Source organism: Amphiprion ocellaris, chromosome 17, assembly GCF_022539595.1.
Source record: "Amphiprion ocellaris isolate individual 3 ecotype Okinawa chromosome 17, ASM2253959v1, whole genome shotgun sequence".
In the NCBI taxonomy this organism is placed as follows: Eukaryota; Metazoa; Chordata; class Actinopteri; family Pomacentridae; genus Amphiprion; species Amphiprion ocellaris.
In genome coordinates this window covers 18,685,363-18,709,475 of record NC_072782.1, presented here as the reverse complement: position 1 = coordinate 18,709,475, position 24,113 = coordinate 18,685,363, and the positions used below count along the sequence as shown (strand labels likewise).

Sequence of the window (24,113 nt, the reverse complement as noted above, 5' to 3'; positions counted from 1 at the left end):
AAAACGCGCTGCATTTGTCACTGAATAAACCACCATTAGACCCAATTAGCACAAGAACCTTTTATTTATGCCACACACCAGTCAGTCTGCTACATATTTAAGGACAACAACAAGAAAATCAGACATGCTGTAGACAGATGTCGGGACGTTTTTTTTTTTGTTTTTTTTTTTTTTTAAAGAGAGAGCAGGTTTATTTATTATGTGCTGCAAAACGCGGCACAAAGGAGGCGTCCGAGCGTGAACCTTTTCCCTTTTCTTCATCCGTGCAGCCTCCAGCCGCCGCTGCTCGTCTTTTATTCGTCTGCAATCTGGTGGTACCGCCGACAGACTGGGAGGGATGGAAGGATGGATGGAGATGGAGAGGAGAGGAGTGCGGGAGTCTGTTTGGGTCAGACGTGGAGGAGATTTTGCGCTGCGTCTTTCTCCAGAAGAGGAACAGAAGAAGATGCGCACTTGGAGATATTTCTCATCCTTTATTTCTTTAGAAGCCGGACTTGAGGTAGACTTAAGAAGGTTTAAGAACCAATCCATCCAAAGCTCCTATTTTCTTTTGTGTTTTTGCGAGTAACATAACAGGTTTGTTTATTTTTTCACAGAAATATACAGAAAATACGGAACGTTTCTGCGATTACACGGTGTCTTAATAATTAACGCGCAAAATTCAGTGTTTCTCCTCTGCTTGCCTGTTTAATAGAACTTTTTGTGGCGCGCCCAGAGCTGTAAGGATAATTTAAAATCATCGCACATAGCGGGATGATGGATTGCGCGCTTCATTTTACGACTTTTCAATGGCTCCACGCTTTTATAGCCGCACAAACACAAGTGAATGACTCCTCTGGTTGCAGCGGGTCATATTTAACCCAAACAAGGAGAGAGGAGATCATGAGATGTCAGCAGGCATGACATACTGGCGCTAAAGAAGGGCCTCAAAAATAGAGGAATAAATAGTAACTGTTTTTTTTTTTTTTTAATAGCAATTTTAACTCAAAAGGTGGGTTGTTTTTTCCCCAAATATGTACCTGCAACACTATTGATTTAGCTGATTTAATTCCTTTAGATTCTGCAAGATATCATGGTTTACTTAAAAAATGTGACAAAAACACAAACATATTTAGTTTTAAGCATCAGTTGTTGCTATTAATAATATTATTTGTTATTTAAATGCAGTTGGTTTGTCATGTAAATTTGCTGTTTGACACTCTGCTCTCCCTGGAAATTGTTATTTCTGTCAGATGCTAATCCAAAGGCATCTTTTCACTCAATAGTGCCAATAGATTGTGTGTGTGTGTGTGTGTGTGTGTGTGTGCGTGTGTGTGTGTGTGTGTGTGTGTGTGTGTGTGTGTGTGTGTGTGTGTGTGTGTGTGTGTGTGTGTGATGAAGGTCTCGGTTTTGCTGCCTTCATAAAGGCTCTAATTAGGGTAAACAAGGACCTGAGCACAGTCGGAGCAGCATCTCTCCTCCCGCAGATTCCACTAACATGCTCGCATCAATCTTACACATGATATAAATAAAAATAGACAAACAAACAAATCCGCCTCCTGCAAGTTAATGTTGCGCATCTGAGTGGAAAGTAGACGTTTTCACGCGCCGTGGAGATGAGGAGAAGGAGGAACTTTTAATAAAACAGCAGAAATCATCATAAAAAAGGCTGCTTTGTTTGTGTGTTGAGTTTCAGAGCGCAGATCCGCCGCTGCTGATGGACGCATGTGTTGGGGGTGGCGGGTCTCGAACCCATGACCTTCTGATTACAGTGCAGGATCTCCAAAAACATGTTCAGCCCAGGTATTGTTTTTTGTTCCAGCTTTCTCGCAGGTTCGCCTTTGCAGTCACTCAATTAGAGATTTCTGCGGGGAAAAACAATCGATCTTCCATCTGCAGGAGCTCCCAGTTTAACAAATGAGATTCTTGTTTCATGCAGCTGATTTGGTGACAGTCTGTGGGATGAGGAGTAATAAGTTGGTGTGCACGGTGAGGAAGAGGAGAGCCGCTGATGCTGATGCTGCAGCGCTCTGCTCTGCGTCTAGCAGCCAGGAACAAAAGTTTGTCAAACATCAGAAGCACAAAACTACATCACCTGTTCGTGCGTATTTGGTTTGTAGCCTCGGTGTTTAAAAAAAATCGAATCTATAATCTAAATCTAATCGAAATATCGTCTGCAATGAAAATTATCAACAAGAAGTAGCCTAAAGTGACAACAGGACAACAGCAGGCCACATGGATGCAGGTTTGAAGCTTTAAACACTTGCATTCCCGTAGTCTAGTTCATTTTTCGGCACCGAACTGTTCATTTTATGCATTAATTTACGGCAGAAATGTCTTTATTTGTGTTAAAGAAAACACGGAATTCAAAATATAATGGAATACAATACAACGAGGCTCGTTCTCAACATCCTGTGTTAGTTGATTAAACTCCAACTCTGTGCTCTTTTGTGTCTTTTGTTTGGGGCCTCTTTTGATGCTCATATGGCACATTTCTAACCAATCAATTATGAATTAATTCATTTAAATACATTAATAAACCCCACGACTTTAGAGACCATATGCGTTTGAGCAAAGATTTCTACTCCAAGTTTTCTGCACATCCAGGATGTATATTTGACTTAGCTGAAGAAAAAGGCCCTTCCCTGTTGGAGGCAGAGTAAATGTTTCTGTTGCCCGGCATCCCTCTTGAACTCTAGCAAAGGTAGTATCAGGAAAATGTACCTATTTCTACAAATGAATTGATGTATTAACATGCACGTAGGAGTCTAATGTCGTAGCTGGTCGAAATACTGCGCGTTGGAACAATTTCATATCCTTTCATAACTGCACTCGTGTCTAAATATGTCTATTTCTAAATGTAAAATATCTATTTTCCTCTTAATTGTATTGGAGGAGATGCAAAATATTGAAATACTACAGCAATGTACCTCAGATAGTTCCTTTCCATGGCTGAATAAAATAGGCGTTTGTGCTGTGATCTCTTTAGTCTGTCTCATTATCATGTTGGAGATGGAGGGTGAGCTCTGGGGTGAGACAGGGGGCAGTTCCTTCATTTAGGGTTCATTTTAGGAGGCTATTTCCTGATCATCCACACAGTGAATAAAGGGCAAAAATCTGGCAAAAAGGGTGTCCAAAAAATACTTTTAAAATGATAGAATTCTGTTATGTCCCAAAAATTTTAAAAATGAAGTCAGATATATCTAAAATGATTCTATTTCTTTTGATAAATACAGAAAAAAATATGTGATTTTAAAGTCACGAACTGTAAAAGAACAAAATACTATTTGCAAAAATACTGATTTTTAATGTCTTTTTATTAACAGTTTTGACCTGCTTGTTTTACAGCTAATATGCAAATTATAACCCTTTTTCTGTGATTTTACTGGATATTATTTGTAATTTAACAAAATAGGGAAAACCTGTAAAATACAGTTTAGAATTTTGTTGATCATTTTTCAATCTTTTAAATAATAATGTTTTAAAATACCAGAAAATGTGTTTAAAAAAACAGCATATTTTTTTAATGATTTAATTAAAAAATGTGTCATTTCCCCAGTAATTTCAATTTGTACTATTTATTTTGTTAAGGTTAGCATGTAAAGGAACACTTCGTTGACTATAGGTGTTATCTGTCAACACATTTGTTTATTTTTTATTTTATTTTATTTTTTATTTTTTACAGTGCACCACATACACTACCATTCAAAAGTTTGGAGTCAACCAGGCAATTTCATGTTTTCCATGAAAACTCACACTTCTTTTCATGTGCTAACATAATTGGACAAGGGTTTTCTAATCATCAGTTAGCCATTTCATCATTAGCTAAACAATGACAATGTAGCATTAGAACACTGGAGTGATGGTTGCTGGAAATGTTCCTCTGTAATGGTAGCTTCATTGAAAAAACTGCTTTTCTTTCAAAAATAAGGACATTTCTAAGTGACCCCAAACTTTTGAACAGTAGTGTCTGTGCATGTAACCTTGGGTGGAAAGTGGTCCAATCTTCTTATTTGTTGTGGAAACTGTTTCACAGCCTGCATATGTTATTTATTAATCAAATGCTGAGGAATGTATCGTAATGTTGTAATAAGTAACTACACTCCAATCTTGTATTTAAGTGGGGACTTTATGATACTCATACTTTATTTTTTATTTTATCATTTTATAGGTCCTTCCAGAATTGGAGGACATTTTTCATCCCACCTACCAAATTTCAAATAATCCATGTACAAAATACTAAAACATGCAGTTGTGTAAATTTACTTCTCTTAAGACCAAATCTAAAAAAAAAAAAGAAAAGAATGTTTGAAAATATTTTTTAAAATACCAAATAAGTCTGGAGTTCCCCCTAAAATGCAGTTTTTCTTTTGTCCCACCTGCCTGATGACCAAATTGAATCCCAAATAAAACAGTTAAAATGAAATTTAAATCTCCTTTTTTGTATTTTTTTTAATTGATGTCTCTTGTGATTGTGGGAACACTTATTAAGATCAACATATTTTAAATACTAATTATTATGCACAGAACGTGTGCACCACAACCACCCTCTGAGCATAACTTTTTTAGCTGGTAGAAGAAGAAGAAAACAGTGAATCACATGAAACACTGGAATTAACATCATCAGTTTTCCAAAAGAATGGGTAGAGCAAAGCTATGTCCTCTCTTCTATTTTTCCCAACATTGTCAGCCTTGATTGAATGTCTCACTCTACCTCATATGATCAGAATAAGACAAATTCTTTTTACTTTTTCCCATCAGTAAGTTTGTCCTCTTGGTCAGCAATAACAGCTACCTAAATATCTAGCTGTTATTGCTGAAAAAAAGCTAGCATTAGCTTGGATTAGCAACGTTGTTACTGTGGAGAGTAGGGTTAGCAAACAACAAATTAAACATTTAGAATGGAATAAAAATGGTACTACTAGTGTGTAAGCAAAGCCAATCAAGCCTTTGATAGTTTATTACCTTTTATTGATCAATATGGAGTAGAAAATTGTAAAAGAGAAGGTTTATTTTTCAAAAGTTTTAAAGCCCAAATGTCGTCCAATTCCGGAATGAACCATTATCCAACTTTAACTCCTCAGCAGCCAAGCTGGGAATAAACCCCACTACATTTGTTTGACACTTTATTAATCATATTAAGAATTTTCAACATCAAATAAACTGTATTTCGATTTTACTGGCCTTCAATTGTGTGTAAGTGATGTGAACACAAGTCGCCATTCCGCTGCTGTGGTTTGGTTCGTTCTGCGGATGTTTCCGGTGTTGCTGGGATGCAGACTGTTCACATCAGCGGTCATACAGCAGGTGGATCGGCCCGCCGCCGCATCTCATGCCTCAATTAGCGCCGCTGCCCTCTGCATGGACTCGATTAGGCCGTGATTTATCCGAAAGAAATATAATTATACCTCCAAATAAAATAATCAGCATTGAAGAGCGATTTCCTTAACGAGATGGAGCGGGGTAGATGTCACGGAGTAGCAGCGCCTCATTAGGGCGGTAATGAGACTTTGGGGTGATCCCGATAATTATCGAAATCTGTAAAATAAGGATCAAGTCAAATGTAACCTTAATTTGTCTGGCAATTGAGTTCATTTATTAGTACGACTATTTAGGAAGGACTCCCTCAGCCTTAATATAAGGTGTCGTTATTTTAGGCCATTTGGATAATAGATGGAGCTGCTGCAGGGACATTAGACAGGCCTGTTTTGTCATTCAGGGCCAGAAGCAACATTCGTCATTTGACTGACACGGTTGCCCAAAGTGCTCTTGTCTTTATTGTAAGGTATCAATTTATTTCACTGCTGTTGACAGGAATAGCAGCACAGGAACACACTGAGCAATTAAATCCATCAGTGATTGGCTGATTAATCGATTAGTCCGCCAGATATTCAAGTGTTTTAAGTCTAATTTAAAGCAATAAATATCAGGAATTCAAGTGTTTTAAGGCAAATTTAAAGCAATAAATGCCAGAAATTCACCAAATAGTTTGTCAGATCCTAAAATGTAATGCTTTCAGTTATTTAAATACAACTTATACTGGATTTTGTTTCTGACTTATGACTTTGTATTTGTCACCTTTTAGTTTAATTCTAAACAACTGAATAACAAACTTATCAACACTGGAAATATTTAATAATGGCAGTTTTAGTTAGTATTCTGGTATATACCAAGATAAGGAGTTTGGGCTGGTTTAGCAGCTGCAAACTTACACTAACTCAGACAGATATGAAAGGAAAGTAAAATTCATTGGGAAATGGGTTTTAAAGAAAAAGAAGTCAAAAATTATCATTGATATTCTCTTTCTTTCTCCCTCCATGACAGTAAACTAAAAAATCTTTGGGTTATAAAGACATTTAGGAATGTCAGCTAAACAAATGATGGATTAATTAACATAATTATTAACTGCAGCTCTGGTTAGTGTTCTGGACTATATCAGTTAAGCTTTTGTGAGTTTATCTAACTCAAAGATATGAAATGAAAGTGAAAATTATTAGGTTTGAGTAATGTTTTTAAATAATATAGTCTAAATTCTCTGATTTCAACAACTTAAATTTGGCATTTTCAGTTTTTTTCCTTGTCTATAACAGTAAACTGATTATATTTGGGTAATAAGACATATCGACTTTGGAAAACACTGATAAACAATTGATTTTCTGACATTTTGCAGATGAAACAGCTAATCAATGAATTAAGAAAATAATAAAATCAACATTGTGACAATGAAATTAGTTGTTCCTCCCACAGCAATACATATGAAATGTTAGAAATTTGATTTTTAACCTTCACTCATAACCATGACTTGTGATTTTGTGTATGTCATCATCTTCTGTTGTTTTATTGACTAACCAAAAAATCAACTCAACATATTAATCAACATTTATAATATTGTCAGTTAAGCTCCTGCAAGTTTATCCAACTCACAAAGATATGAAAGGAAAAGCAAAATTCACTGAAAGATCATAAAAGCGTCAATTACAAAAGCAATCAAAGTAAAATACTTCAAACTAACTCTAAAGCAGCCAAAATGGATGGTTTTTACAGCAGAAAAAAAGTTCACAAATGTTTATTTAATCATATGAAGTCCAGGTTGTGTATTGCTTAGCGCCGCAACTATTAAATCAATCGCCAACTATTTGGATAATTAAGCAATTTTTTTTTCAAGAAGCTTCTGAAATGTGACTATTTTCTGGTTTCCTTCCTCCTCTATGACACTAAACTGAAGTAAAACCAAACAACTAATTAGTTAACTGAGAAATATCAAACAGACTAATTAACAATGAAAACAATGGTTACGTGCAACTTCAGTATTAGTATGATAAATGAAACTCTCCACTCCTGTGCTGTATTAAACTGAACGTTTTATCATTTTCTTGTGGGTTGTACACACAGGAGAAGCGTGGTCCAACGTGGTGGCACGTTATTAGTAAACAGTAGAAATAATTACATCAAGAACAGAGACTTTGAATGGATTCAGTTGGCCTCGGCAGCTCCAAACAAGGTCTGACGAAAGGAATGGACATTTAAGCAAGTGAATCTCACAGTGAGAACAGAAACACATCAGAAATCATCCTTCAAGCTTCACTGAGTCCAATACGTTTCTAGCCTCTTTGTACTCCTCTGATTCAGCCAAATCCTCCTCCGTTTCCTGAAAAGACACAAATACACACACACACACACACACACACACACACACACACACACACAGACACACACAGACACACACAGGTTTTGTTTGATTGCCATCTACTGCGCTGAAAAATGAGAGATTATAACTCTTTAACTTTCTGATGAAACTGTCTCGATAAAAATATGAAGTGAACTGTCACACAAAACTTCTAAATTTAGCAGTGGAGGGTTGAACTGAAGGATAACGTGACAGTAAGGCGTACGTGTCCTTTTATCGAGTGTTTTTTGAGCTCCTGTGGTGTTCGCTGCGGTGACGGCGCTGCTAATGAACTGTGATGAGCGTGTGCGTATGCGCAAGTCTGTCTAAGGGAAGAAAGGAGTGAGGAGGAGTTGTAGGGAAGGGGACATGTGGCTAATTCCAGGTTAGCTCCCTGTGCCTCCCTCCCAGCTCTCATGTGAGTGACTCACACCTCCAGCTGCCTGACTGCTGCTCTGCATTAATTGAGATGACCCTGAGACATGCATGCTTATGTTTGCTTCTCACCATATCAACTTCAGTCCTGAAGGCTTTGGCATGCCCTGTGGTTGTAAATATAGACTGAAATGCAGCTAATAGGGGTGAAACTTGAGCATATTCAAATGTTTAGGTCACTGAAAAACCATCTGGAAGTACATCTCCAAGCAGACAGTTTTGGAAAATTTTCCACTAAGATTTACGCTCCCTCGATCAATTCACAGATTAGTCGAAATTATTTGATTTAAGCTTCCTGAATGTGAATATTTTCTGATTTCTTTCCTTCTCTGTGACAGCAAACTGAATATCTTTGAGAAGATATTTGTCATCTAGGGCATGAGGAAACATTGATCAACACTGTTCACAATTCTCTGACATTTTATGGACCAAACAACTAATCAATTAATCTGGGAAATAATCAAATTTTTTGACAATGAAATACAAAAACAAATGATAAAGATTTTTCCACTCATTTCATCAGCATACCAACAGGCTACATCCATGCTAGCAGCTCTAGCACACTAGCGCTTTCAGCTACATGTTCGCATGCTAACAATGACGACGGTGAGCAGGTTTGTTCATCATAACATTTGCTAATACACTGAAGACAAGCTGAGGCCAATAAAATACGATCAATTTTGGTGCAATTTGGTCATAAATCAAAGTAGATTCATTTAAATTGACAGATAATGATGACACATAAGTTAACAATAAAGAATTACAATATTATTACACTTTAACATGTCAGGGATATGAAGATGAGAACCAAATTTCAAGGCAGACCATCCAATAGTTATATATGTATTACTCTTGTGATGGCACTAGATGACACCAAAATCATTATGATTCATCCTCTGACGACCAGAAATGTCTTCATAACATTTCATGGCAATTTATCCAGTAGTTTTGAGATTTCACCAAAGCAGCAATTTCTTTTGAATGACAAATGACGTATCTCTAGTTTCTACATGCAGATTTATAGACAGGAAAAGGAAAAAAACAGGTGGCAATCAGTTTGAGGACATTGTTTTAAGGAAAAAAGTCATTTTTCTTGGCCTTTAGAAAGCACTGATTAACACTTTGCTACATTTTCTGAAATCAACTGATCAATTAATCAAGAAATTAATAGATTGATCAACAGTAGAAATAATGGTTAGTTGCAGCTTATTAAAAAATAAAATAACATGAGGGGTGTTCAATTGGTTATGTTTTTCTGCACCATAATGGCCACAATTCTTAATTAACACAACTTTACTTAGAAATACATTTTAATTTTCTTAAATTTCCATTTAAATCAAGGCACATGCAGTTAGTTGTTGTCTCTCTGAAGACATACGATAAGAAAACAAAAGACTAGAGATATGCTTCTTGTTGGCAAAGGGCAATCAATTCTATAATCTATAAGTGGTGTTGTAATGTAAAACTCAAACTGAGTCTGGGGTGAATGGAAGGTTTAAAAAAACTACTTGAGTGACCAGGGGTTTTAACACCATACAAGTACAATTACATCATGTTTTTGTTTTTAACCAAGGCTATAAATTTGTAAAAGTAATAGTAAACTACAGAAATGGATCGATAGCTTCGGTGCAGTTTTGTTCTGTTGTGAGATGAAAAACATTTTGTACACTTCACGGTATTACTTACTAGTAACTGAAGCAGATCTGCGTGTGCTACGGCCAGACGGCGATGACAGTCTGGAATCATCATTCTGGACTCCTGCAACACCTCCATCTGAAACCACACAGAGACCACATCAGTGCATCTTTATTAATCAGAATACCTCTGTCACTGCTCCCATTACCATCTCTTATTACCTGTCTTCACAAAAATCAACACATTATCGAACATGCATTTTCCCAGTTCAGAGCATTATTTTAAACAGCCAGACACAGGCGTGTTTATTCGCTGGATGTCACTGCAGCCTTGTTCCTGACAATGACATGCAGGGTGTCCCACATACACTCTGCTGCGGTTAACATCTCCCAACAAGCCGGCAGTATGAAAAATGTTATTGAGTTATCGATCGGACCGGGAGTTGGGCAGCGGGGGACCACCTCGATCTGGCTGCACACCTGGATGAATGAAGAAACCCTGAGCCGAGGGCACCTGTGATCAGGCGTAAAGAGGTATTACTACGCCTGTAGCGAAACTGTGTTACAGCCTGGGGAACTTTCACAGCCGCAGCTAATGTGGAATTCCCCCAGCTGGCACCCTAAAGAGCAGAGAAGAGCTGGCTAACGCTGTCAGACACACTCACTCATGACAGATGCTTCCTCTCCGAGCCCTCTGCCGAGCTGGAAAGTCAAAACACGGGTGCGGCTACACACATGTACATTACACGGCTGTGCACACTAACAGTCAGCCTGCCTGGATGTGTATGAGTTCATCTGAGCGCCTAACTGACATACTGAAAGACACTAGACAACTAGTCGAGTTGGTTGCCATGTTGACGTGACAAGGTGAGCTAACCTAAGCAGAGGAGTGGTGAAACAGAGAAAAGTCATGGTGCCCCCCCAGTGCAGTGGAATGATCCCATCAGCGCTGGATAAAGATGACACTTACAGCGTATTGATTCCATTAAAATAAAAACCTCTAATCCATCCTGCCTCAGACCTCTCATCTCCAACCATAATCCATCTGGCCTCCCAATCTCCCCATTTAACACCAACCAAGCCTACTGCTCAGCCTGAGCCGCCGCTCTATGAATGAACAAACAAAACAAAACACACACAGAATTTTAATGTTAGCCGTAAACATAATCAGATGTGGTGTCCATGGTGCAGCTCCTCCCTGCCTGAAACATGAAGAGGTGCAGTCAAAATGTACTGGGATCTACTACTCTTGCTAGGGTTTGGAACTGCATCGGTGAAGCATGGTGGCCTGAAATATATAGAAAGGTTATATGACAACCTCCTACTTTTCCAGCATCTGTTCTTGAGAAAAAGATTATTTCAAGATAAGAAGTGCATGTCCTGTTGTACAGTTTCCTAGAGACAATGTTAATCCAAAGAGAAGATAAACTACTTCATATGAAACAGGTAATACATAAAACCCGCATTTTGTATCTTGTCCAGATACTGTCTCTTGAAACATCAGAAAAATGTTCTGATCTTAAGTATTTTTTAGACTAGCTTTTGAAGTTCATTATTTGTGACAGCTTAAATTCCAGCCACATTTTATTTCTGTGTTCATTTCTGCAGTTAAGTGATATGCTATGAACTACTTTTCAGTTGTTAGTTTACAGCCTTTGTGACAGAAATAACACAATAAGCAAACCATTAGAAATTCCTGCAGGGTAAACTTGGCTCACAAAACATTTAAAGCTGACTTAAAGCTAACTCAAAAAGACTGAATGCCTTTACTAACCCAACAACATTAAAGCTACATACACTACAGTTCAAACATTTGGGGTCACTTAGAAATGTCCTTACTTTTGAAAGAAAAGCAGTTTTTTTCAATGAAGAGAGAATAAATCAATCAGAAATACAGTGTAGACATTGTTAATGTGGGAAATGATTATTGTAGCTAGACACAGCTGATTTTTAATGGAATATCTACATAGGGGTACAGAGGCTAATTGATGATTAGAAAACCCTTGTGCAATGATGTTAGCACATGAATAAACGTGAGAGTTTTCATGGAAAACACAAAATTGTCTGGGTGACCCCAAACTTTTGAACAGTAGTGTACATGTCCTTAAAGGTTTTGGGGTGCAATGGGACATTTATTGTCAGTGATTTAATACTGATGTTTTCATTCTTTGTCTTTAAAGACAAGCCTAAAATGTTTGTGCAATATTTACACTTTTATTGTTGTAAGTGAAAAAAAAACGCTACAAAATGCATACCTCAGAAAGACAACATACTACTTTACACCCTACTTCACTTAAACAACGATCTATGAAGAAAATAGTAGAATAAGACCTTACTTCATCCATACTAGCAGCTGTGACTCGTCAAAAGGCCAATCCTAACAAGTAAATGTCTAGCATGTTGCTTTGTCACAATCTTAACAATCTTGCTGCATGAAGTGAAGCTGAGACGGACAGAACTTAAACAAATGGCTTTTACATGTATTTCCAATAATGTCTGCACCCAATTTCATCCAGTCTATCCCCAATAGTTGTTTTTGTAACATTTCATTAAAAAACCTGATTTTCATTCAGACAGTGGCTGTTCGAGGAAAGATCACAGGGCCAAAAAAAGTAGATTTGCAAGCTAAAGAGTGTGTGGTCGACTTTTAATCATCTGGGAGGAACAAATGTTTGTACAAAATTCTCTAACAATGCATCCAATGATTGAGATATTTTCAATCAGCAGCTAGTATGACTTTGCATAAAAAAGTGTGAAATGGTATTGTTACTCCCAGGAAAGAGAAACATACAAAAACACTTTATTTAACATCCTTTATAAACCGTCATTTTTGGCCAAATTCCCTGCGTAATGAATTGCAGCTATTTATCTGTGTTAGTTTATGATCCCATCCTCATGTTTGTTCTTAATTTCAGATTTTCTGTTACATATTTGAAAATGCTAAAAGAAAAAAGGAACATGTTGAGTGTACAAAGTCTCCATAAACAATGTACAGCTAAATGATGGGGGGACGCAGACACAGTGAGAATGTAGAGCAGGATATGGGCCAGTGATCCGTTAGGGACACTAAATTACCAGCATGTGTCACTAATTATCAAACTCCTATAAAGTTACATGATATAATTACATCTGCATCAAGCAAATTACAAAATCACTAATGATTCTCCTCTCAAAACCTAATTCTTCATTATCACTGTGGACTGACCTCATTACATGAACGAGGGGCCACTCAAATCATCGAGATACAATTCACTCCCTAACTATGGGAGAGAAAAAAATGCTTCACTTACACAGGCAGCACTGATAACTGGATAATGCAAAGGTCCACAAATTGAGCCACATAATTGTTGTACAGCATTAAAGAAGCAGCTCATATACCTGTTTCTTGATGACATAATCATCTCCCGCCTCTGCTTTCAGGCGCTCAATCTTCTCCTCCTGCTGCTTTGCCTCGGTTATGTATGCGATCTCTTCTTTCGCCAGCCTGCAAAGAAACAAGAGGAGAGGAAAAGACGTGGTCAAAAGCAGCAATACAACGCTGTTCCATCAAACACGAAGCATAAATGCATCAAATGTCCCCCAGACAGATAATATAAGTTGAAGCATGAAAAGGTGGCCTGTGATGGTCACTTTTTACAGACAAGGCCATCGATCCTCATTCTCTCCAACATTCCTCTGACTGAGGGGGACACAGTGACATCATCTCCCACTGGATGGTAAGATACACACCTCAATAACAACCACCAAATACATCAGTCCTCCTCACTGCTGCCAGGTGGAGATCAGCCTTACACTACACTTTGAAATTCAACTGATCACTTAAACTGTGATCTAAAAGCAACCTAAAATAGGGCACATTTGCATGAAAGATATTTTATTTCTGGAACAAGCCTTCGCTTTATACTAAAATTAAAATGCTGCAGCTTGACAGCTGCTTTGCACAGACATTCTGCATACTGATCACAAAATACAAGTTCAATCAACAGCACTTGTACTATGTCGTAAAAACTAGAAATTACTGTGCCAACTGAGTCAAGCAACAAACTGTAACAGGCCATAGGTACAGATTTTTTGGGGGCCATGGAGGACACAGCAAACAGTTGCTTATTTACACATCAACAGTTACAGAACAACATTAGCATTCATTTAGAGTCAGATTTGACAGATGGAAAGAACCACAAGTTCAGTATTTACTCTCTTTTAGCTCTGTATTGGGTCTCTACCCACTCCTGAGGGAAATATCTGTCTCTTAAGCGTCTAAATACTCTACAATGTTCAGCAGCTTGTCTTCCGTTTAGTGCTGAGCAGTTAACGTGCAGTGGGGTTTTTTAGAGCTTTTTTTGCTGAAAACAGCTGCATTGTTTGGCAGACAAAACCTCTATGAAAGCTATATGAGTGAGCCAAAACAGCAAGTTGTAGGCAAAACAACTAAACAACAAGCTCAACGTGACTATAAAGCTCTGCAAAGCTGAGGGGAGCTGACAACTAATAAATTAATTAGCAACTATTTTTCTAATTCAGTTAGTTTATGTTTTTTTTTAATCCAAAAAAGTAAATTCTCTGACTTCAGCATCTTAAATTGAAGTACTTTCAAGGTATTTTCTCCACTATGACAGTAAATGGAATATTCGCTTAGGCTTTGGGAAACACCAAAGACAAAACATCAAACCAAGAAAAGCACACAGAGAGCGCAGTACTCCGTCCAAGGCTGGTCATTAATTGCATGTGTTATGCATGTGTACGTTATGTGCAGATACCGAATGCGTGACCTAAATATGTAGCAGGCAGCCGGAAATGATGGGACTTGGAAACACCCACACAATTTAATCAGTTGTTCCTTGTATGATTTCCGACGGATGAGTCCCGATAAGTCTGCAACGGTGGATTTGTAGTAGGATCACAACCATGTGATTGTCAGCAGGCAGCTGATGTAGTGTTCACTTGTTGTCATAGTTACAGTGACACCATACCGCTATCTGGCAATGATATAGAAATCTTTAACAAATCCATGTAACCAGACTATATGTCGCATCATTGTCAAAATCTAATCAATTGGACCTTGTGTCATTTTTGACCTTCCCTGAAATTTTCATCCAAATCTGTTAGTCTGTTTATGAGTAATGTTGCTAACAGACAGACAAACAGACAGACAAATGTATGCCAATTGTCACATAACTCTGCCATTCCTTGGCGGCGTAACAATTAATCAAGAAAACACTCGACACATTGATATGACACATTCATAACTATTCCATCTATGCATATATAAAAGTAGATATAGAAAATGTAGCTTTTTTCAAGTGAAGCCCTAAGAGAGGAAGGACATAGAAATATAATACAATATACAGTATACTAGAATTACAAACAAAATATATTTGATGTAAACAAGATAAAAACATTTGTTCTAAGCAGGACATGGGACAAATAAATTGTCAAATCTTAAGAAGATTAAGATTTTCTGTGAAAATATTATAGAGACGACCTTATATGTAGTTAAATTTCCCTCTTATCTGTCTTAATACTCAAGGTGAGTTCAGATCCAGATGGCTTTTCCAACAAAACCAATCATTGTAATTTATGCTTCATTCTGATAGTCATTTTCCTAAACATTTAAACACTGAATCTTCTTCCTCATGCCTACAGCAAACAGAATTTTGATTAAACGTACTGCTTTTTAAATAAATGCATTTCAGAATTTCTTCACTGAGTGCAATCAAATTACAACTTAAACTTAAATCATGTGCCCCACGACAGTTTCTGCTTTTTCAGTGTTTAATCAACATGCTGTATGCAGACAGAACAAAACGTTTTGCTGTCCTTGTTAACTGTATCATGCCTTCCAGCTCACACCTTATCAGTGTGATTATCTGACTCCTTTATCCACCTTTATTGCTTCCAACACACACACTCCCCACACACTACTAGTTCTTTTTAGAGATTAATTGATCATCAATTCAATCCCTAATTTGGACCAAGTCAGGTGGTAAATGGGCCTCTTTTCCTTGATTGTTAGTGAAAATGGGCTGGGAGTACATTGATAAATTTTGATTATTTATCAATTACGGGCCAAATGGAACTAAATCTATTAAGCAGATTCCAACCCTGATTGACATAATGGAGTTTGAAAATATCGCTATTGATAATGATTTCCGACTAATAGTCTTTTTCCGGCTGTGCCTGCTTGTTGGAATGACAACACAAATTTCATTTTTCATAAAATCAGCTGTGTGTGTGTAAGTGAGTAATCCTTCATTAGTCACATTACTGGAGACCCCTTCCCTCCTTGTTGCACTGCTCCTTGCTTAGCCAAGGAAGCCAACAGCACTCTGTCATATTTTACATCAATTACCACTCATTCTAATACAGTTCCATCAAGAAGCTTTTAAACAGGCACCATATGCAATCGCAGCTCCTGTCTCCACTCTCGTGCTTGATGCAGAATGAGTGATGTCACCTGTTTGGAGTCAAAGAAGGTGGCAAAGAGAGGAGAAAAGATGGAGGAAGGAAGGCTGGAATAATTTGAATAAAACTGAAGGACAGTCTAATAACAAAATGTCCATTCCTCCCCTTCCAGTCCTGATGTTAATTTCTTATTTCTCCCAGACTTGGAGCGCTGTGTGAATGAGGGGTGGGGTCGTGGCTGGTTTTAAATAGACCTGCCACCTCAGGCTTAATGGAAAAGGCAGCTCTGTGGAAAATAGAAAAAAAGGGAATTAGAGCCAGCCGACACACACATTCGGCCGCCTTCTCTAGCACTGTATTTTTGAGCCACGATGTAGTCTGTGCTGGGACCGGAATGACAAAGGCAAATTACTGTTGTCATTTTATTAAGGGCATCCGCCTCGCTAGGGCAGAAAGGCACTGACTGGAATGTGCAAAAGCCACTGGAAATAGGCCTGGCTAAAAGAGCAGGCAGGTTTCCTCTAAACTCCAATATAGAAAAGGGAGGAGGGAGTGAGGAAAGCAAAAGGAGAGGAAAAAGGAGACAGACTGGGAGGGACACAGGATTATGAAGAGACAGAAAGCAATGACACTTTGTACATTTAAACCTAACAGCTTGATTAAGGGTTCATGTCAAAGTTTTGGTCTAGAGGGGTGAGATGTAATATCTCTTGTCTTATGTTCAAATAGTATACTCAACCTCAAAAACCTCAGTACAGTAGGACAGGATAGTACAGACTGATGAGGTACACTACTGTACAACTGCACTGCTGTTTTTCCTATACTGACCACTCTGTGATATCATGCTCTATGGGAAATCCAGCCTCCATCATTACCACCTCAGGGAGTCTATTAGTAATCTGACCCTCATCAAAACACAATCGATAGCACATTACACAAACGCCATTGACAGGAGTGAATTAGAGGTCTGCCTGATCGACGAGAGATACACTCAGACCATCACACAGACTACTATACTGAGCCCATTATCTTCCTGCACCTTATAATGTCTATAATATTTTCTATTCCAGCATGGTAAATTTGGTCATAGTATGAATTTAGAGCTAAGCTCAGAATGGATGCCAATTTTATTAGTAGCCTGGCTTAAACTAGCTGATAAGTTCACAAGTCCTAAACCAGAAAGCCTATGTTTGGTCCAATATCAAACCATTCTCTAGTACATATAATATGGAAACTTAACCATGATAGACGAAGAGTGTATCAGTTTGTATTACAAAAGAATCTTCCCGTTTTGCAAGAGACAAAGAATTAAGCCTCTCAAACCCAATATCCCATGGATGGCTTTAAAAGGCATGTTATCTTCAGAAGAAACTGTATTAATCTTTTTAAAGTATTGCCAAAATGACACAATTTGTCAGAACCACAAACGGTAAAATGAAAAAAATGTTGGATTTTCAACTTTCCAACAATCTTTAAACTACTCATCTATGACATGCTGTTTCATCGGACACATTAACCAAATCCAAGCTAAAAAAATTATGACATCCTGGTGAAATACCCTTACTATAATTGCTTCATTAAAACATTTTCCAAAAATAAAATGCTTACTCTAATCAGATTCTGTTAAAAAAAAAATAATCTATAGGTATAGGGAGGGCATGGCGATAAATCGATTTTATCGATTAATTCGAGTTTGTACTCAATGTCGATTTGTTTTTATGAAAATCGATTTTCTCATCAACATCCGCCACCAACGCCTTCCCGCTGGGCTCCCGTAGTTCAGAGTGCGCCCCCCTCCCCCCCGCGCTTGATACACAAACAACATGGCGGCGAGCGGTGCAGATCTAAAGGCTCGTGTCCACTAGATGCTATTTTCCCGCACGGCAACGCACCACATCTGAAAATGGCATGGACGGCGGTCACGAGCGGACCACATGGTCACATGACAGCGCTGAGCAACAGCAGGCCGCTACGTGGTCACGTCACTGAGCTTTCAGCTGGACAGTCCGGCAGACAAGTCGGAAAAACAGCGGCTCGGCCGCAAAATTTCCCTTTTATTTCAAAAAACACGTCAACGAAAAGTATTTCTGAAAGCATTCGAAGCGAGAAATAATCTGCAGCAGCTAAATCTGTCCTTGTTTTAGGTCACCGACGCCTAGTTTAGAAGTTTGAGGACAGTTTCACGATGTGTGGAATCTCCGCACGCAGCATCCAATTTGCATAAAGTAGAAGTCAGTCTACTTTATGCAAATGAGCTGCAGCCCTCTCCAGGTAAACACACCGGATCACAGCTGGAAACGCACTGCAACCAGACCAGCATGCGACATGCAGCGCATTTCCAGCTGCCATCCGGTGTGTTTACCCAAAGAGGGCTGCAGCTCAGTTGCATAAAGTAGACTGGACTCCACGTGCAGAGATTAGGTAGGGGGCAAAAAAAAAAAAAAAAAAAAATTGGATAAATCGTGAATCGGGATTTTTTGTGGAAAAAAATCGGAGATTTTTTTTTTAGGCCATATCGCCCAGCCCTAGGTATAGGGTGTACTGAACAAAGTACAATTAAGTGGTGCTAGTTTACTATTCATCCCAAGAACACCATTTAAGTCAAGTGGCCCAGAAAACAGTTCATCCTTTTGCAACTTAACGTTGCTACACACATTTTCAGTTCTGGTCTACATCTTAGACAGCATGCTTTTTGATGAAACAGCTAAAAAGGCAGGTTCAAAGAAAAGCAGAGTACAAGCATTGCGGGGCAAAGTGCTCCTAAAGGACAAGCCTGAGTATGAGAGATGAAGCAGGCCATTTCAAATGTGCTCTTACTGAAATCTCTACACTTGCTGCCTTTTTACAGTAAAAGCCCAGGGAAATATGTATTGCTTTTATTGAGCCGTCATCACCGTACATCCTAAGTGAAGCTACTTGTGTAACGTAGTTTGTAGTATTTAAGAGTTTAACTAGGTTTGGCCTTACTCTATATCTGCACACTTTTAACCTAGCAGTGTAACTGCATGTGCATTCATCAAAACCTTTCAGTAAGAGATGGTGGGTTCTACGGTCCTGTGATCAAAAATTCAATTCTTGAACAAAAATCCTACAGTGCGAGTTCCCCTTGGAACATTTTGGCACTGCACCAGTTGCTGTTTATCAGCTATGGCATGCTAGTACAGTTAGCCTCGAAAGCTGAACCAAAAATGAATAACTATTATTAATCCATAATTCATATATTTGTGAGTCTTATGATAAATCATTACAGAGATTTGTATTTCTTTTAGATATTTACTTATTTTATTGATAAAATGCCAGTATTTAATTGGTGTAACAGAAAAATGCGTGCTCAAAAAAGCATTTTAACCACTCTTTTTTAGTTTTATTACTCCAATCTGGTGCTAACAAGAGTGAAATTCAGATTTCTTGAGCATGAGCTATTACCAGCCCCACTGTAGATTTTAGTCAAACTAAACCCGCAGAAACAGACTGCGCAATATTAAACTTACACTGCACTACATATATATTACAGAGACAACATTAACTGCAATTTTTGAAAAAAAATACTTACGATTTTAAATTTGTCCTCTGTACTGCCAAAACTTTAATAAATTTTTTTTATGTATATATTTTACACATTTCCAAGGCAAGTAGATAACTTAACCTTCTTCCTTAACAGTGTGTCAGTTCAGGTGGTCTGGATTACTACACAGATGTGGAAATGAATGGAAACTTAAAATAATTTCTAGATCTTAATAAGTAATTTTGATAATAAAGTAAAATAGTATATTGTTCAGTTCCAGATACCTGTGACTAAATGTTTTGTGCCTTTGTAGATACACTGATCTGTAAATTGTAATGCACAAATGAGGCATAATATTATTTACTTATTTGTCTTACGAAATTATAGGTTGTGCATAATGTTTTGTAAAATATAGTTCATTAAATGTGAATATTTTCAGAATGTACTTTATTGCACTAAAACAGAGGGAAAAATTTTAAGTTGTCGTTATTTATAGGTTATTATGCTGGGATTTTAATGGTCCGGCCCACTTGAGATCAAATTGGACTACATATCGCCCCTGAACTAAAATTAGTTTGACACCCTAGACCAGAGGCATTACAGGTAGGAAGGGAAATATTGCTATGTGACATGAGAATAACCCCCTTGTGCTGTCACATGATCCCTTATTTACTGTAATATGACCTGATGAGACAACAAGATTATTGTTTCCACTCCGACCTAAGTAAAGTTGCACCCTTCTCAATTACTGTATCCATTTACTATTTGACTTTCCCTTTTATAAACACTGACATTTTTCTTATATTCATCATACATCATCTGATACTATTGGTGTGCTGCAAAAAGGGTTATAAAAAAATCACTACTGGCAGCCAGGCCCAGCAGTTGACTTCATTCACTTAAGACTGTATTGCAGTCCAATAAAACAGTTCTTTGAGAAAGCCTGTTTGGAACTGTAGTTTAGTTTGTTTGTATTTTTTTGGACTCCCCATGTTTGCGTCTAAATATGCAAAACATGTTAACATACTGAGTTAAACAACACAGCAAGAACTACTGTATTGCATTACACCAACTCTGACAGGCTTTTAAGTTTTCTGGTCAGTGTGAGTTGAACAAAGGCTTCCTGTAATCTTCCAATACCACCCTATAAAACTTCTAGAGTAAAAAGTTTTGTTTTTTTTTTTAAAGGAAGGAGCATCATATTATGGCAGTGCCACTGTTAAGACTGCCTGTATGAAACTATAACCCTGAATGCTTTATCCATTCTTTAGTCCTTCTGATCAGGCACTAAACCCCTCAAAAATTAGATAATATCATTGATCAAAACCACAAGCAGTCTTTGTTTAGTGGGTTTTTCAAGCAGCATATCAACTTCAACCTACTTGGGACCTGCATATTTTGTATGAGCATGCAAGACAGTGCACCGGTTACAGAGGTTGTCATTGTTGACATTTGGTGGTAACCAGTCGACTAATTCACCAAAGAAAGACAGAAAAGCTGTGGACATAAAAAGTTTCTTCAAAAATAAAAAAGTATGATGAGCTACAGTTGAGACTAGAGAAGGTGGATGCTAAGCTATCTCCAGCTTCTGTATTTAGATGAGCTATCAGTCAGCTAAAGCTGTGCAGATTGACATTAATTATTACATATTAGGAGTATTATGTTATGAGAATTGATGGCAAAATTTTCCCAGCACCTGCATCTCTTCCCCTTAGCTACTTAAAGGATTGGTCACCCTAATTAATGCCAGAGTAATTAAAAAACTACTGAGTATTAATAGCCTATAAGATATACTAATCTAAATCAAGCTGGTAGACAGAACTGCCAACTTTGTTCTAGTTCAGTGGTTCACAAAGATGTTTGCAACGAGGCACGCATATCTGAAAACAAACATTTCAGTGGAACACCTCTCCATATGATCACAGCTGTAAGTAATCACGTAAAAGACTAATTTGAAGACACACAGTTTGAGAACCAATGCTCAAACCTGCCATCACTGTGACAGCAGTGCTGGTTTATGGACTAAACATGGAAATAAAGCAAGATGTCCTTACTTTTCCTAGAGCATAGTATCTGATATTGAAAATGGGCCAGTTATCACGTTAAATCTTAAGATTTGTGGACCTCAATGTGCCAGGATCCGAACATCATCTCTAAAATCCGTGATAATAAATTTGTAGGCCTTAGAGCCATGTGACACCACTGACAGTAAGAGTACATGATGGAGATTTCCTTATTGCTGTATCGTGACCTTGCAGGTTCTTCCTTCATTACTACAAATGTCGACTTTCAGTTTATAATGAGTGGAGAAAAGTTTTACAGTATAGAAATAACAACATAATGCTGAACTGAGCTGTACTGGATATAGTTATGGTTCGATCGGGCGGCTTTTAGCAAGAACAGTTTATTTATATCAACAAATAGTCAGATGAACACGACTTGTTACCTGGGAATGCAGGACAGTTAGAGTGAAAATGTAGCGAGCGCTAGCTCAAACAGGCAGTTTGCTCCTTACAATGTGTCAGCTACGTAGCTAACAACTAGCACAAGTCAACCAACGCTTCAAGTTCAACAAAATACACCATTATTACAATAAAACGTTATCTTCGAGAGTACAGTGAGCTGTTAATAACACACTAGACGTGGAGAAAAATAGCCACCGCGAACAAAAAACAACTGCTTTCCTATGTAGGCTCCGACAGAAGGCCGCGCTCCAACCCCGGGGTACAGTTACGATTTCGCGGGCAGACGATCTTTCACTCACGGTGAAGTTTTCGTTGAGTCAGCCTGTCCGCCCGGCTAGGCTAGTTAGCTCATTAGCATTAGCCTGACGTTAGTTACTGTAAGTAGCATAAATCTCACACCTCGTTCACTGGAACGAGACGCAGGCCTTACCTCTTGACGATGCCGGTTTTTATCTTCACTTGCCGTATTCTTGGATCTGCCATGGTTGTGGAGAATGTGTAGTGCTCGGTGGTAGCCTGTTGCCGACAGCTAACTGTAAGAACCGGCGGTGTGCAGATGGAAGTCAGTGATGACAAGCTGCTCGCAGATAAATCGATCTTTGAAGTAGATCACGATCGAGTGGCTGGGTCTGAATGACAGGTCCAGTAGGAAAAAACACTCGTCTGGTCCGGTTGATCACTTTTATCTTCATTTACCCCGAGATTACATTTAAAGAGAACGAAAATGTAAGATGTTTAAAAGAAATAAACAATGAAAGTAACTCACCCTCACTCACTCAGTCATGGGTTATTATGGAGCACAAGGTAGGTCTCAGCTAGATACAAGCTTATAATTATGAGCAAGTTTATGATCCCATCTTTCTCGTAATAATAAGATCATAAACGTAATTCAATTGCTTTCTGTTTCTCATAATAATGGGGTACTCATAAATTTCTCATACATATAAGATAGTATTTTAGAGCCTTATTTATAGCCTATAAAAGAGACTGTTTCAAAGTTGTTCCAAAATTATGAGATTTTATGATCATTATGTCTACCTGACTATTTTAGAATGGTCTTGGTCCTACTTATTTACCAGATTTGCTTTTATCCTATAGACTTTCTAGAATCCTCGGGTCTTCTGTGAGTGGTGGTTATTATTCTTAACTGATGATTTTTATTTATTTGTCAATGTATTTGTGCATTATAGTCTGTTTTATCTATCTTTTATCTTTCATTATTATTGTTATTATTATTGTCTTGTTTTGCTCTTCTAAATTTTGACTGATTTTACCTCAGGGGTCTTCACATTATAATGATTTCTCATTTCCTGTTTTTAGGTTATGATTATTTAGCATAATTTCGAGCAATGATATCTGTTGCTGGTATTATTTGCTTATATTACTACAAAAATATGTGCAAAAACAATGCAGAAAACAGGCTAAAATTTGCACAATCATTAAATATAAAATAATAAAAACGATGAACAGGATATTCTGTAAAATCACTTTCAAAAACAAAATAAATATAAGAACTAAAATATTTGAACCACTAAGAGCAATCAACAACCATGGGCTGCTTTCATGTGCGGTTTTGGATACCTGTGAGGATTTGGATACAGACTGGCAAATTTCCACCACTGGCCTATGCTGTGTTGGCTGCTGGAGTTCACCTCCTGCCAGTACATTCAGTTCAGCAACTGTCTGACCATTTATGCCAAGTAAAGCTGCTGAAGGCTCCTGGTTGACAGCGAGTTCATTCTTTTTCTCAGTGGTATGAGTTTAATATATAAAGAAAAAATCAGCTCAATAATTTCTGTAAATGTTTAGTCACAGGAACTCTGTGTCAAAGCCACATGATATGATGCTCACTGTAGTCCTGATTCTGATCCTGAAGTGAAGAACCTGTCCAAGGTACTGAATCATGCCTTAGGCAGGTTCTACCCAACCTCTGTCTATGTCCAATCACTGATTTCACCTGTTTGTGAGATTATGTGCCCCTTGCTAATTTTGCCTGCTGAATTTCCTCCCTATAACTTCAACATGAT

At 37.9% G+C, this 24,113-nt stretch overlaps 1 protein-coding gene across 1 annotated transcript; it reads right to left on the bottom strand.

Moving 5' to 3' along the window:
* Positions 1–7,029: 7,029 nt before the first annotated feature.
* tbca (tubulin cofactor a) lies at positions 7,030–22,677 on the bottom strand. The gene is made up of 4 exons (XM_023276392.3): positions 22,517–22,677; positions 13,093–13,198; positions 9,767–9,853; positions 7,030–7,627 (listed from the first exon to the last, which is right to left on the bottom strand). Exons 1-4 carry the CDS (start codon positions 22,567–22,569, stop codon positions 7,547–7,549), a joined length of 327 nt encoding a protein of 108 aa, XP_023132160.1. The 5' UTR covers positions 22,570–22,677; the 3' UTR covers positions 7,030–7,546.
* Between the last annotated feature and the right edge of the window lie 1,436 nt (positions 22,678–24,113).